The sequence below is a fragment of the Centruroides vittatus genome, unplaced genomic scaffold (genome assembly GCF_030686945.1).
Source record: "Centruroides vittatus isolate TY-2023 unplaced genomic scaffold, ASM3068694v2 contig_290, whole genome shotgun sequence".
Taxonomy (NCBI): Eukaryota; Metazoa; Arthropoda; class Arachnida; order Scorpiones; family Buthidae; genus Centruroides; species Centruroides vittatus.
Window position 1 is genome coordinate 2,137,901 of NW_027121846.1, and position 15,660 is coordinate 2,153,560.

Below are 15,660 nucleotides of genomic sequence, written 5' to 3' on the forward strand. Positions count from 1 at the left end.
CAGTCCATTCCGATTAAATGTTTAACCGTTGGAAGCCAGAGAATCCATCGTCTCTCTCGATTCTATCGCATTCTTCTATTTTTAATCAATTAAAGTGGCTTTAATGCACATGATTAACTCATAGACTTTGGGTAATCGCGATTACTAAAACAAGAATTTTGTATTGGACTTCTTAAACGAGCAACTAATTCCTCGGATTCCAAGAATTCAATTTTTCTTCTTATAAAATTTGTGTAGATTAAGTATGTCCTTGCAAATCACCATTATGAAAGAAATAAGCAATTTTAGTACGAGATTATATCAATCGCTTGATTTTCTTTAAAATGACGTGATTTATCAATTTTTTCTAAAAGTAATGTAAACAATTTAATGAACTGAGGAAGATTTTATCATGAATGAATGCATTAAACGGATATTATTGTATCTCGTGTATTATAATTAAAACTACTTTAATGAATCACAGATAAATTCAATTATTACTACTACTGTAAAAGTTTATTATTATTATAAAAAAGATTTGTTCTACATAATTTTCATTATTCTGTAATGTTTCATATGAAAATTATTCTGATGAAATTTCTTATATTAAATTTTTCTTTGGATTATATTCGTGGTATCTTTGGCTGTTTATTCATAAAATATTCGTATTATACTACTACCAAAATGATATATTTAAAGATATTTTGGACATTACAATAAAAATACATTTTTCGTAACAACGGAATTCTTTAATTATCAAAATCCTTTGACTGTGATTTTAGTGTGAACAGGAGATTTATCATCACTAGTCATTGAGGCGGGTGATCAGGAAACAGGGGACACTCGAGAAAATGGTAGAACATTAGTCTTGTCATAAAGACAAGACAAAGGAAATCTGCAGAGGTTCACAGTGCTAACGAAGCACCTCATAAAATATATTGAGTTATTCTTATAGTTCTATAGTCTATATAAACTAAATTGTAAATTCGTTTACATCTATTATATATATTATATAATTTATTTTAAAAAAATAAGTGATTTTTAATAAATATTTATTTGTATTATTTACTGTTACTACATTAAAACATATCTTTAAAAATTTATAGCATTTACAGTATATTTTTATTTATTATTTAAATTAATTATTGTTTTTTATAATAATAAATTTGGTAACTTAGATTAAAATTGATCTATGAATATATTACGTTAAATTTAATTTAAACTGTAAAAAAACTGTCCAATTTTAAAAATGATTTAAACATTTCTTCAGCTTTACAGTTGTATAAACTTTTATTTTTAATTAATCTTCCTGGTCTCAAAAGTTCTGGAAAGAAAATTCTATCAGGTACACAAAGAAAAGTTGCTGTATTTTTATAGCTTAAAAATAACACTCGACTCATTGATTTTTCTTGAAGAACCATTTAAAAAACTTCAACTGACTTTCCTTAACATAACATCCACCAAATTCAGATATACGAGTTGTTATTTTTAAAATTTATTCAGTTTTCTTGCTGATAAGAGAAAATACAAACATAAAATCTTCAATATTTTTTAGATTTAAATTATTTATGTATTTTTTTTATTATTATTCGATTAATCAATATGATAATTAATTTCTTTTTTTCAGTCCATCACAATGGAAGAATTATCCTGATAACGAGGAAGCGAAATCTTCGATGAAATGGTAATTTTAATTATGTAAAATTTTTTAAAAAGTCGTGATATAATTGCATTATTCGAAAGGCATTCAATTAGGGAATTTTCTGGGCTCGTTTCCAGTAAAATCAGAAGTAGACCTTTTTTCTTACTATTTTTCTACTGTTTTAGTTCTATTTTTGACAGATTTCAGCTTCATTTAGAATAGTTGGAAAGCTTAATGAGTCGGTTTTGCATAGTTTTGTTACTCTTAGAAGAAAAGTCCTCAAACCTGTAATGATAAGTATTTATTCTTTCACACGTCATTAAAGAAGGCATCTCGTTATTCTGTCGTTTGAAGTTAGGGAAAAAATAGCACTTATAATCGGCAATCGAACTTTCTCTCGCAACAGCTGGAACAGTTTCAAAATTTAGAATTTTAAAGCAGCAGCTGGTATTGTAGTAATATGGCCGGCATCCAATACATACGAGTTCAATGGAAATGATAGGGCAAATATTGACTGTTTAACAGATTTTTATTTTATTTGGAAATAACCATCAAAACAAAATATGATTTAATATTAATATTGTAAAATGTTCTCATTGATATCAGTTATCCGTGTTGTATAGATTAACGATGGAGTCTGAGCACGATAAGTTGGCTGATTGGATATCTCCATGACAAGGAAGCTTTCCACACTAACACCATGCTGAATATGAATGAGGTAAGTTTAATTGCTACATATATAGACTATATATATTTTTACTCTTTCCTCCTGGGTACTAAGTGAGTCTCTTTAATCATTTCTATCACGAGTTCTGCCAGGCCTACAATTGAGGTCTGGTGGTCAGGGACGAAGTCTGACATATCCGGAGTTGCTCGCTCAGATCTGATTCAGGGTCCTCAAGATCATCGATATATTAAATACTTAAACAATAAGTTTGTTTATTGTTAAATAAAAGTAAATGTACATATTTCTAAATACAATCAAATCCTTCTAGAGAGATATTAAGCGAAACAATATGAAAAATATTGTTGTAGAGAGATTTATTGTTACAGTGAGAGTTTTTAAAAGAGTATTCCCTTCTCATTTAACATTGTGGGACTGTAAATAGGGTTATTTTTACAAAATTAGACAATGTTAGAACAGAAAAACGTATAGTATTATTAGTCTCCTCTACAGTAGTTTAAGATTTGAATGATTTTCTTGCATATTATTTCTGCAGTAAACTTACACGTTAAACATCAAAATCCAAAACCAGTCAGAATCTGAATCTTCCTAGAAAAAATGAACAAGTAAAACTAAAACCTAAACTAATTCCAAAATATAATTTTTTAAGGAAAATATACTTATTAAAAAGATTAGGCCACAAAAAGCAATTTGCAACACTAAGGCATCTGTGTGCACTTTCTAAGAGAACTCTATTATGTTAAATGATATTAACATAACAAAATTCTCCAGAAATTATGTAAAGTTATCTTAGTTTTGCAAATTACACTAATTCTAAAAGTAAAAGAGGTTTTGTTACGATTACATTTGCATATACAAGAACAGGTTCTGGCGGATTTTGAATGCAACGTAGTTTACTATAATTTATAATTTCCTGAAAAACTGAAAGTGCCAAAAAAAGCGTTAAAACTGCTCTAGAAAAAAAATTAAAACTTAGTTTCCTTCCTAAGTTTAGAGTTACGTGTAATGAAAAAAAAAATTGCTCAAAAGCTAACGTTTCAGCTAAACAAAGAAAAAAAGATAATTAATTTTAAGCGCTAAACAAAAAATTTAGGCGCTAAAATACCAAAAACAGGCTAAATCTGGTAACTGTCCTCGTCTGTAATAATGCCTACTAACTGCAGATAACGTTGGTGAGATAGAAATGCTGTATTTACAGAGTATCACATTTTGATTCCAAAAAAAAAGAGTAATACATTAAAATTAATTAAAATTTAATTTACAGAGTTGTAGTGAAAGGAAAACATTGTGTATTTTACGAGTAAAAAAATATATCATTAAATAACAGTACCGAGATTTGACTGTATATAATTCAGTTAATATGTGCATCTTGTAAATAGGAAATATTTTATTTATTTATAAGATATTCTCGTAACAATACAAACTTTATATAAACAAACTAGGAGCAAGTAAACATATTTAAGCATTATATAATGTATAAACATGTAAACAGAAGTGTAGCATTAATATAAACCAGTAACTAATTTACATTTATAAATTAAATAATTTACATTATGCAAATAATTTCGGTAGGCCTATCAATAGCCACCAAATTGTTATTTGCTATAATTGAGGAGATTACATTAAATCTGTAAAACTTTACCAGCTTTTATAAATTAGATTAAACTCATTAAATTAGATTAATATCTAGTTTACAAAACTTTTGGAAGTTTTATATAAATAATTTCTTTAATGACTAATTTAAGAGATCTTAATATAATTACACATATCTAAATTGCTCATTTGTTAATGGTAATAACCCGCTCATAATTCTTCTTTATACTTTAATTAACGAATTATTTTAAAAATTTATAAATATGTTGACTAAAAATGAGTTAATAATATCATTTTTTTATAAATATTTCAAAAATGTATACGTTTTTTCGTTTATGCATTTCGTTCTTTAAATGTCATTATGAACGAACAAAACGATTTATTATACAATTATGTGATAACAATTATGGAAATTGATTAACGGTTAAATTAATTGCATACTTAATTGAATATCGTCGTGGCATTAATATTTAAATCAATCACCAGATTCTTAATATTTACTAGCCACTTGATGTCGATAAACTGCTTTGTTGTAGCTTTGTTTAATTTCAATTTCCAAACTTTTGGTAGATTTATAAATTATCGTGCAAACATGCTGTAAAAATTTATACCGCGGGTTTTAAAATATGCGAGACATTCGTTATTTCTAACCTCGGTACAAATTCTTGACTTTTAAATTATTCTCAAATATCTTTGTGTTAATTTAAGGAATTTGAATAGATCTGTGAGTTTAAACTTGATTTTTCTATTTTTATTAATTTTTAAAAATGTTTATCAATTTATAAATAAAATTAATATTTTTAATTTAAAAATGTGTAAATTTTAAAATACTGTTTTTTTAAATTATATATTTATAAATATTTTTTTAATTTTTTTAAAATCTAAACTTACATCTATATTTTAGATCTTAATTGGGATGAAATTTGAAATAGTTGTAGACCTATATTTAGAGAACGGTGTTAGATAGATGAAAGTCAAGACCAGATATGGAAAGTTTAGGGGTTATATATGTACTTCCGAGCTAGAACGGAAGTCACGTTATTTCAATTCAATTCAAATTCATTTTCCCCTGAAAGAAGTTGGCACAACTCTATTGCTAGCAGGAAAAGTATGATGTACAGGGGCAAGACACTACTAATTTGAGATCGCGAGCATATATTTTAAATTAAATAAATTAAAAATATGATTAAAAATTGCAGTTTTTTCTCGTTATATTGATAAATCGTTTTTAATTTATTCAGCTGAAAATGTAATATTAAGAAATGAAACAATAACAGCTGTTAGATATATTGCACGTAATACAAATAAACATAATAAAATATTTTAATGAATGCTATTATATGCGAGAATTTTCAAATGCTATAAATGAGCTCTTTATTCGATATATCATATTGAAAGAATATTAAATCGTCTTGGCTAAAGAGAACCGAGCCAATAAGAGTATTCAGAAAACTGTTTCCATTACAACATTATTTTTCCATATGGCTTAGCGTGGGCAACATCAGATATCTTCAAGTATCTGCAGCGGGATATATTAACTCGCTGCCCGACCCTATGAGATTAAGTCGTCTTCGTCCTCTTGAGAAAGGCTTCAGAAAAGCATCGTTCCCAATCGTACTGCGAATAGCAGAAAGCTGTTCTTTTTTTATGTCAGAAAACTTATAAACCTTTTAAACAAGATTTCCATTCTATAATAAAGTATTTTTTGGCGTACAATGATGATATTAAGAAAACAAATGCACTCAAGGTCCTCTACTTCTATGAATTATTTATTTACTTTTAGTTCGAATTTATTTATTTATTCATCTTTGTACTTTAGAAATGGCTTTACTTATTTGAAAATCGCTTAAAATCATCTAGTTTGGTTCCATTTCACGTCTCTTTTCACTTTAAGAAAATGGAATCGCAGTTGAAAAGCCATCTGATCTCTTTCGGTAGTTTACATTGTTGAATACTCAATTCCCCGAAGAATTGGGTAAACGAAAGAAGCAATTAACAAACAACGTTTACCCAATGTGTAGAATGAATGCGTACTCTTAATTCGTACATTTACAACAATTACGGGAAGTAACATTTTGTACTTCATATATGTAATAAAAGTTTATTATAAAAATAATTAACACTAATTTAACGATTTTTTTTTCATTACTTTACAACTAATGAAAACATTTAACTTTGTCTTTTAGGTGGTGGCAATGGTGTGGGCTGTTTTATCTTCCGTCATTCCATCCACAGGTCTGGGCGCTGGTGAGTTTTTTTTTTTTTTTTTTTTTTTGTATTCTTCTCTTCTCCATCTTCATCATTCTCTAGAGGAGGTAGTGTAATTAATGTTTCTTTCTTTCCTCCAAGGCTGTGAATGCATTACCTACGACAATACTTACGGTAAAGAATATGGTGTGTTTACATCTCCCAACTGGCCCGTCCCCTACGAAGATAACACAGATTGTATCCTGTATACCTTTATAGCTGGAGAAGACGAAATAGTCGAGATCACGTTTGACGAATTTGATCTACAAAAAACAAATTTAGAGTTAGTTGTACGAATCTTCCTAACTTTATAATTAAAAAACAAATGTTTTTTTCGATAAAAGTATTTCCTCGATATTTTTATCGAAAAATTATTCTACTGAAGAAGATTAAGAATTGTTAAAATTAGATTGAAATTAAAAATATATATATATAACTAATTTTATTTTTATTTTATTCTTGTGTAGCTACGTATTTGGCTATTAGTTTAGGATTTATCACGTTACGTTTTTTAGGAATATTGACTCGGATCTCTTTTCTTTTTACATTTTATTTGGTTCTACGTATTGCAGCTAGAATTTAATAAGAAATAAAAAGAAAAAGTAGTCAAGATTCGTAAAAAAAATCGTAGCGTAATAAGTCCTAAACTAATAGCCAAATGCATAGCCATAAAAGAATAAATTAAAAAAGAAAATTAAGAAAAAAAAGGACAAGAAGCTATTATATAAAAAATATAAAAGTAAATTATGTAAATAATTCATTAAGATTATCTGTAAAGAAATTTCGCACAATTTTGGAGTATATTTTTTAAATTTAAATTTTCAATAACCCGTTCACGTATAACGATTATTAATTTAAAAGGTTTTGTTGTAAAATCAAGAAAGAAATTCTAGTTTCTATTATTCTTACAGTTGTATATATGGAGATTACGTGAAGTTATTTCTTCATTTGAAAGAAAGTTCCGTTAACGAACACACACCATGGAATTTAGTGATGTGTGGAAAATTGGGTGATATCGATCAGACACATTATTCATCAAGTTATTCGCTTGTTTTTGAATTCCATTCTGATTGGAGGCAAGGAAATAACACCGGTTTTCGCGGAACTTATCGATTTCTTAGCCAAAGTAAGTAGATTTTTCGTTTCTTCGATATATTTTGAAAAACGAAATCGTGTAAACGATAGAGATCGATAACTGAAAAAGGAAGGGGGTAAAAAAAAGAAAATAATATAAAACCTTTATCACGGTTCTATAACATTAAATTCATTTATAATTTCTTCTCTTATTATCTTGTAGAAATGTTTGAAACTCAAGGAAATTTAAAACCAGGAACTCTTTGTGATTATCAGTTCTTCAGTGGCAGTACTAATCATTCGAGGGGGAAGTTTTACTCCCCTCAATATCCCAGTACCTATCCGAAAGACATTAAGTGCACTTATCGCTTCATGGCCAGATATAACGAACGGGTTAAAGTGATGTTTGAACACATCCGATTGCAAAGAGGTGATTTGAGGTGAGACATTTCTAATGCAAACAGAAAATGCTTGATAAAGAATGAAATTATTGTTTTTTTTTCCTGAAAGTTTACTCGTTAATCACTTATTTACAACGTATTTGTTTAAGTAATTTATCAGAATTATAAAATATAATTATATTATAACGTATATTATTAACACTTTTTTGCTTATTTTACGTGAGATTAAACATATTTTACTGTATGATATATTGTGATATAAAGTCAAATTATCACAATAATACTCAGATCCATTTGTTTTTTTAAATAAATACCAAACATTATTTAAACTCTTGATAATAAGTGCATATTGATCTCATTATACTGCGTTAAAGAACGAAAAACTGTAAATAATAGGCATACAATCTTCAAAAACGAAAAATCGTTTAAAGATATTCGAATTAAATTCAAACAGTTCTTTCGGGGATGAATTTTTTTTCGTTTAATTACTTTCTTACAACTAACGTCTTCGTGAATCGTTATTTGTGACTTAGGAAATTACATTTAATTTTAATGTCACAAGATCTTATTAAATTGTATCTAAGAATTATGATTTAAGAGAAATTTAGATATAAAAATTAAAAAAAAAAATAAAGGTATTGTGATTTTAATAGAATAATCCATGTGTGGATTTCTCTTTAAGAAAATTATGATGTTTTAATTAATTTCTATTGTCTTAAATGTCATTTTATTCCTTATTATATATTTTGTCAAAGTGGACATTAATTATTAATAGGACAATTATACTGGTTTTAAGCTTTTACGCAAGAATTGAGGAAAAAGTTCTTAAAGAAAACAGACTTTCTTTATTAAGCTACCTTTACACATACATCGATTCACATCTGTGTTTCGGGCTATCATGCCTTCATCAGCAGGTTTACAATGGTGATAATGTTTAACTATAAAATAACAGGTAGCTTAATAAAGAAAGTCTGTTTTCTTTAAGAACTTTTTCCTCAATTCTTGCGTAAAAGCTTAAAACCAGTATAATTGTCCTATTAATAATTAATGTCCACGTTGACAAAATATATAATAAGAAAGTAAAGGACAATAAGGCAATAATAATTAGTCATTTTCTTTTGTTTGTTTTTAATATATATATATCTATATAATATATAGTTACTTACGAAGATGATTTGCATTGTTGTTTAAAATTGTTTTGCTGGTTTCTTCAAACAAAATTATTACTTTTTTACATATTTGGATCGATTACGCTCTTTAAGGAAACGGAAAATATTGTTTTAATAAATCTCATTATGATTATTATTTTATCCGAAATTTATATAATTTCGTTTATGTTTGTAAAGAAACTAAGGTAGAACAAAATTAAATTGTAAACGTTTTATTTTGAAGTTTACTTATTTCAAAAATGTATCCATTAATTTATGAAAACGTAATCAATTTTCCCATATTTTCTCACATACAGGAAAATTGTATTAATCAAAATATTACGAAGGAAAACAAATATAATTAAAAAGTATGGTTCAATAGTCTATTTTGTTCCATAATTGAAAAGAAAATTGTATTTTCTCAATGGATGAAGGTTTAAAAAGTAAAATTTTAGTCTATGAATGAGAAGTTAAGCACACTATAAGCAGCTGTGACCTTAGGTTATATTGTCCTTTTTTTAAATTTTTTTCCTTCTTTTTCTTTCTTTCTTTTATACCATTTTCCTTCCAATTTTTGAATAAAAATAAAATGAAATGGTTTCTCTAACATATTTTATGATTATAATGTCGTATTATTATTCTGTCTTGTCGTATATCTTTACAAGTAGACATTGTTAAACAGTTATTGCTAATTAAATTGCTTTAAGAGATATTCAGTTATATATATTCAATTACTTCGTTATATATACATATATAAAGAGGTAATGAATGCAATAAGATATTTAAGATAAATTAACTAGCGTTTACTTAATAACTTTTTGAATAATTTTAAGCGTGACTTAGGAAATTTTTGAGATAGATATTTGATTACATTTGAGCATTGCATATTTAGAGTATTACCAAAAAGCTAAATTTAACAATTGAGTATCAATATGTAACCGGTTCAAACACCGTTATTCTTTAGGAATTATAACATCCATAGATACCAAAAGTACTAGCCAATCAACAACTTTATTTTACCCAGATTAATTTCGGAAATTACAATATTTCCCACCTCAGTGGTCTTTATGAAATGCATATCACTTTGCATATTCAAACAAGTTTTTTCTGTAATTTGAATTTATTTATGTGTTCAGAAACAGTTACATCGTAATCAAATTGACCAAAATGTTTTATATCTACTTAATACTTCTCATATAGATTATTTAATGTCTCTTGTGTGGAAGTTACTTCCCAAACCAATATGAACTTTTGTGATACAGGTAACCAAATTTAATTCACATCATACTGTATGACGTTGATGGTAAACGTCGTAAGCTTCTTTAGGATGCTACGAACATTAGCAACTATTAACTATGAAATAAAAGTATTTATTATCCCATGACTATGAAGTTAATCCCAAGCGAATATTTCAAGTAATTCTTGCATTCTTTCTATAAGCAGAAGTGTTGTATTGTTAATGTTTTGAAATTCTATCAGTAATTTTAAGAAAATGTTTCTGATTCTTAAGTTTAGCGGAGATTAAAAACAATATTATAATTGGGAAAAATCAGTTTAATTAGGTAAATTTAAAAGTAACGTCGTAACATCGTAACTATTGTGTTTATCATATTTTAATTCCATATAATTCGAACGATAAATACTGATTTCAAAACATCTTCTAAACCAAAATTATGCGAGAATGTATTTAGTTCAATTATCTAATATTATTGTATATTTATATATTGCAACACTTTATTGTACTTCAACCTGCTATATAAAGTTTTGTTCCAGAAAGACTATATAGATTAAGACTGTTAGTGTGACAGCAGTAATTGTAATTAGTATACAGTTGAGAGTTAACATATAAATTATTTTATGAATTAAATATTAATTTATTTAAGTAGTTCTTAATTAAACAGTAGAATGAATAAAAATATATCTAGATTAATTTAAATTATTGATTATAAAAGCATTAATCTTCCAACGAAAAATGATCAGAGCTCTTTATTGCTACTTTTTTATTAACTGGAGTAAATTAAATATTATAATTTTAAAACCTTTTCTAGTATTTCTGTAGTGTGTTTTAATATAAATAATAGAAATATAAATAGATAAAATACAATTTCTGTCTTTTGCATCTAATTGTGACGAATACACAATATTTTTAATCATAACTGTAACTTTTATATTCATTATTCTTTTAATGGCAATATTGTATACTGTATGGTTTATATTAAATATTTTATTCGTTAATATTTTAATAATTAAACTGTAAATTCATTAAAATAACATCAATACTGCTGGGATCAAAGTACGAATAAATATATTTGCACAATTGTAACTAGTCCAAAATAAATAAGAAATATCATATTTCAATAAACAAATAGGACTTAAAATATCAGTAAAAGCCTTGTTTAGCTTTAAAAATGAAACCAGAATTTAAAAAAAAAATGGTATTAGGCTTTTCCAACCTAAACACTTTTTTTTGGTCTATCTTCATTTCTTCTTCCTTTTGTTGAATATAATATTTGTAAAATATATTTATAGTTATTTATTTTATAAAATAATAGTTTAATAAAACTTTATAATATGTTTAATTAAAAATATAACTGAAATTCATTAAACATTTCAGTTAGTTTATAACTGTGGCAAACTGCTAAATATTCACAAAGTTAAAAGAAAAAATCAGTTATTTACATTTTTATATTTCTGCTGTATACTTTAAAAAACTGGCCTGTATTTAATTTGTCAAATCAAACATAAATAAATATTTATCTCTAAGTTTTGTAGATAATTATATTCTTAAAATACCACTAAATGATTACAGTTAAGAATGCTGTTTTTACTTCGTACGTTTGCCAATTAATTTTTAGTATTTTAGAAATAGAAAACAATTGGCACGGACGAATTAATTAAAACATTATTTTTCATTTATTATTATTAATCATAATTAAGCATCTCTTTCCTAACAATTGCTTTTTATCTTTTAATTTGCATATTTCCATACGTAGTAATTTTCAGGAATCATTTATGTTTTTCTTTGATATAATTACCTTTTAACGCCAGTATAGAATTTCAATTGTAGAAGCAGCAGAAGTTTTATCTTTGTCTCGAAGAAAAATTTAATAAATTATAGATTTTTGATTAAATTATTTCGTGAAATATATACAAAGGACACAATTAAATCACCCATTCGAATAAAGATTTTTAACTAGAAAAGCGCAAAAAGCTATAATTCAAAATTGATAATCGATTTAAACCATTGTGATAGTCGATTAGAATATATTAAACTCTCCAAATTTAGTTATGATATCTTTAATAGGAATCGAGAAATTTTAATACGAAATTTCGATTATCTACGTAGAGGCGATAACTACAAATTGCTTGCCTGGGCATTTTACTGAAAGTGGAAAAACGACCGCATGGTATGATATAAGATCATAAATGCTAAAATAAGACTTTATTAAAATGCACTACCATCGTTTATTAAAAGATAAAATTAATCTAGCATTACGAAATTTCATACATAAAAAATCACTTAACTGCTAATGCCCTTTTACAAATCAATGAATGATTTTTAATTGAATAATTTTACGTAAAGTAGCAATAGTTTAAATTATATTTATTACTTTATTTTATAAGAAATAATAACTATTAAATATTTTTATTATTATTTTATTAATGCCTCTTTCATAATTTAAAATATTTAGTACTCTTAAGCACAATTTACAGATTCTACAGTAGAATGTCCTACTCCCTTTGCTACATTATTAATTAATTATATTTTCTTAATTATAATTTAACTTTAAAACATGTAAAAAAATAGCATTGTAATAAATTCTTTATTGCTTTTAAATAATGCTTATTTACACTTAACAATGATTTTAATTTTTAATTTCTTCTAGAGAAAACGTCAAATTTTCATTTATCAGTCACATTATCTCGACTCTTTCTATAAAAACGATAAAATTAACAATTTTTTATTATTTACTTTAATAAAAAATACAGTAAAAAATATAAGAAAATCATATAAAAAATTTAATGATTATGCCCGTCTTTTTAAAATAAAATTCTATCAAATAATTTAAAGAAAAAATTTTTGTTGTTGGATCGATAGAATCATCTATATATAACAGATAGAGTTTCGGAAAAAAAATCGGTTTTATGGAAAGTGAGTTTAACTAGAATAGAAAAAGAAAAGATATATTTTCCAGCACGTTATAAACAATATATGAAATGATGTAGGCGTAATTGGGTCTATAGACAATAATTATTTTAGACACGATGTCAAGAAAATATAACTTTGCCGTTCTGTTTTTGTTGCCGTCGATTGAGGAGAAAATAGAATTTCTCAAACAAGAACTGTTCGATACTAGATTGTTATTTATAATATGGATACAATGATGAATCAATGTTTACTGATTTTCAAAATATATACTGAGAAAGATTTCTCATTGTAAAAATTTTACATGCATCACTATGATGTAAAGAAGTATTATACATGTAAACTTGAATGAAAATTTTAAAAAAATGTTTCAAGAAATTTATTAAAACATTCGGTTTTATTAGAAGTGTAAAGATTTTTCGAATAGAATCGTTTAATAACGATAAATGCAATGTATATCAGTAAATATATATGACTTATATATTTTCTAAAGAAAGAAACTAAAAAAGTAGACAGGAAATAGAATGCACTCCTATTTTTACAAATGCCAACTCCTTCAACCATCCGAGAATCGTGATATATTTATTGTTTCTTGTAATAGGATTTACAATAGACTGCCGGAATATCCGAAGCAACAAAGTACGTATTTGCCGCTCTGAGGGATTTGTTTTCGAGTCAGGGTCAGAGCCTAAGAACTTTTTTGAATGGCCCAAGGGCTGTCAAATTCCATTCATCGCCGTTCAGTAACACACATTGTGGACTGGCCAAATCCATGATGGGCATGTAAAGATCCTCTTTGTGCGGCAAGAAAGAATGGGGAGAATTCATAATTTTACAGTATTCTGAAAACAATATATTCTATATATTTTATACAAGTAATGACAAATAATAATTTTAATTAATAAAAAATACCCAATCATTTTATTTATCATAATTTATTTGTTAAGGTTTAATTTTGATTGTTACTTGTTTCAGTGGCGCATTATCCTGGTGGCAAAAACACAATTGCCTGGAGCCTCTATCGACAGGAGCTCCGAACCAATCTTTTACATTTCCTACAAAAATTATCCCGAAAAAAATGTCTGAAGTCAACACTAACGAGACCCCCATAATTCAAACTTGCTTGGGCACCCATGAAGCTACAATGCGCCACTGATTTGTGTATTAACTAAATCGATTTTACTATTATTAGGTATTCAGTTTGTTTGAAAAAAAGTTGAAGACTGATCTGTTTTCTGATAATGTAGCTATACTTATTACTACATTTATCTCATATATTAATTTTTGCGGAATAATTGACTAATTTCGTGAAATTCCTTACGTTTTACATCATAATTCCATCATCATTGTTTTTACAATTAAGTTAAAACTTTTTCAAACGAGCTCAGGATTTTAAAACATTTGGTAGTGAAGAAATTAACTATATACGATGCAAACCGGAAGTCACGTTATTTCAATTCAAAAATTTTACCTTGAAAAATATTAGATAGATGACCGGCACGACTCTGTTGTTAAAGGAAAAGTATGATGTACAGGGGCGAGTCACTACTAATTTGAGATGGAGAACTTATACTGTATTTTAAATTAAATAAATTAAGAGAATATGATTAAAAATTTCAGCCCGGCATTGTAATAAATAATTTGCTTGTTAACTTTTGACTTTGATTTTCATATTACAGATTTATAATAATAATACAGAAATAATGTATAGTACTTCGTATTGCTGTTTGTATATTTCGGAAAGTAAATTCTTATAGAATTAAATCCTGTTTTCTCCCGTATAAAAAGTGGTGATGTATTCTCGAACAAGTTGTTCTTTTAAATCTTTTGCTTTGCACGGAAAGGAAACAATTCGGTTCTTTCATTGAAACGCCTAATTCGTGTTAGTTGTAGTTGCCATTTTGATTTTCAAACAAATATTTTAGAAGTTCACACTGGTTTACCGGACGAAATAGGAAGAATGCTTTAAATAATTTGAATTTTATTGATTGGTACGTTTAAAATGAGAATTTTATTGATTATTTTCGAAATATTCCTATCAGTTAGCTTTGACCAACTATATATTATAAATTTAAAAGGAATGACACATCATACATCATAATAACGAAAAAGAATTGAGTCGTTGTAAAGCTGGTTATTTCGTTATTTTTAATAGAATTTATGAATATATTCATACGAACTTCATATTTGTTCAGTTGATAAATATATTCATAAATTTTACTTTTAATAAAATTTGATATAATGAAAGATGAAATATGAGGAACTAAAATATTGATTGGGTTACAATTTGACAAAATTGTAGACCTATAAATTCTTACTGTCGTTTGTCTGTCCGTCTGACTTTCCTTAATATTGAGAGAGAACGGAGTTACATAGGTAAAAATCCGAGACCAGATATTAGGGTCAGGAGACCCCGATTAACTATATATGAACTTCCAATGCAAACCGGAGGTCACGTCATTTCAATTCAAAAATGTTTTCCTGAAAGAAGTTAATGGATGACCGACATGACTCTATTGTTAAAGGAAAAGTATGATGTACAGGGGCAAGCTACTACTAATTTGAGATGAAGAGCATATATTTTAATTAAATAATTTAAAATATGATTAAAACTTGCTCGTTCACGAATTAGTTTCCCTAAATAAACTAAAATTTGCAACGTATAACAGATAAACATATGTTTATTTAATTTAAAATATATGCTTTCGATCTCAAATTAGTAGTGGCTTGTCCTTGCCTCTGTA

At 26.6% G+C, this 15,660-nt stretch overlaps 1 protein-coding gene across 6 annotated transcripts in view; it reads left to right on the top strand.

The window, feature by feature from the left end:
• The window catches only part of LOC136972389 (suppressor of lurcher protein 1-like), a 93,474-nt gene that overhangs the window by 41,189 nt on the left and 36,625 nt on the right, over positions 1-15,660 (top strand). For 5 of the 6 annotated variants that reach the window (XM_067266968.1, XM_067266967.1, XM_067266970.1 and 2 more), the window contains 6 exons: positions 1,607-1,663; positions 2,245-2,339; positions 6,086-6,146; positions 6,249-6,429; positions 7,058-7,272; positions 7,444-7,660. In XM_067266968.1, coding sequence (XP_067123069.1) covers positions 2,322-2,339; positions 6,086-6,146; positions 6,249-6,429; positions 7,058-7,272; positions 7,444-7,660 — 692 coding nt within the window. In that variant the 5' untranslated portion in view covers positions 1,607-1,663; positions 2,245-2,321. Of the gene's footprint in view, positions 1-1,606; positions 1,664-2,244; positions 2,340-6,085; positions 6,147-6,248; positions 6,437-7,057; positions 7,273-7,443; positions 7,661-15,660 lie in introns of those variants that run through there. The other variant, XM_067266971.1, reaches the window with a different exon arrangement.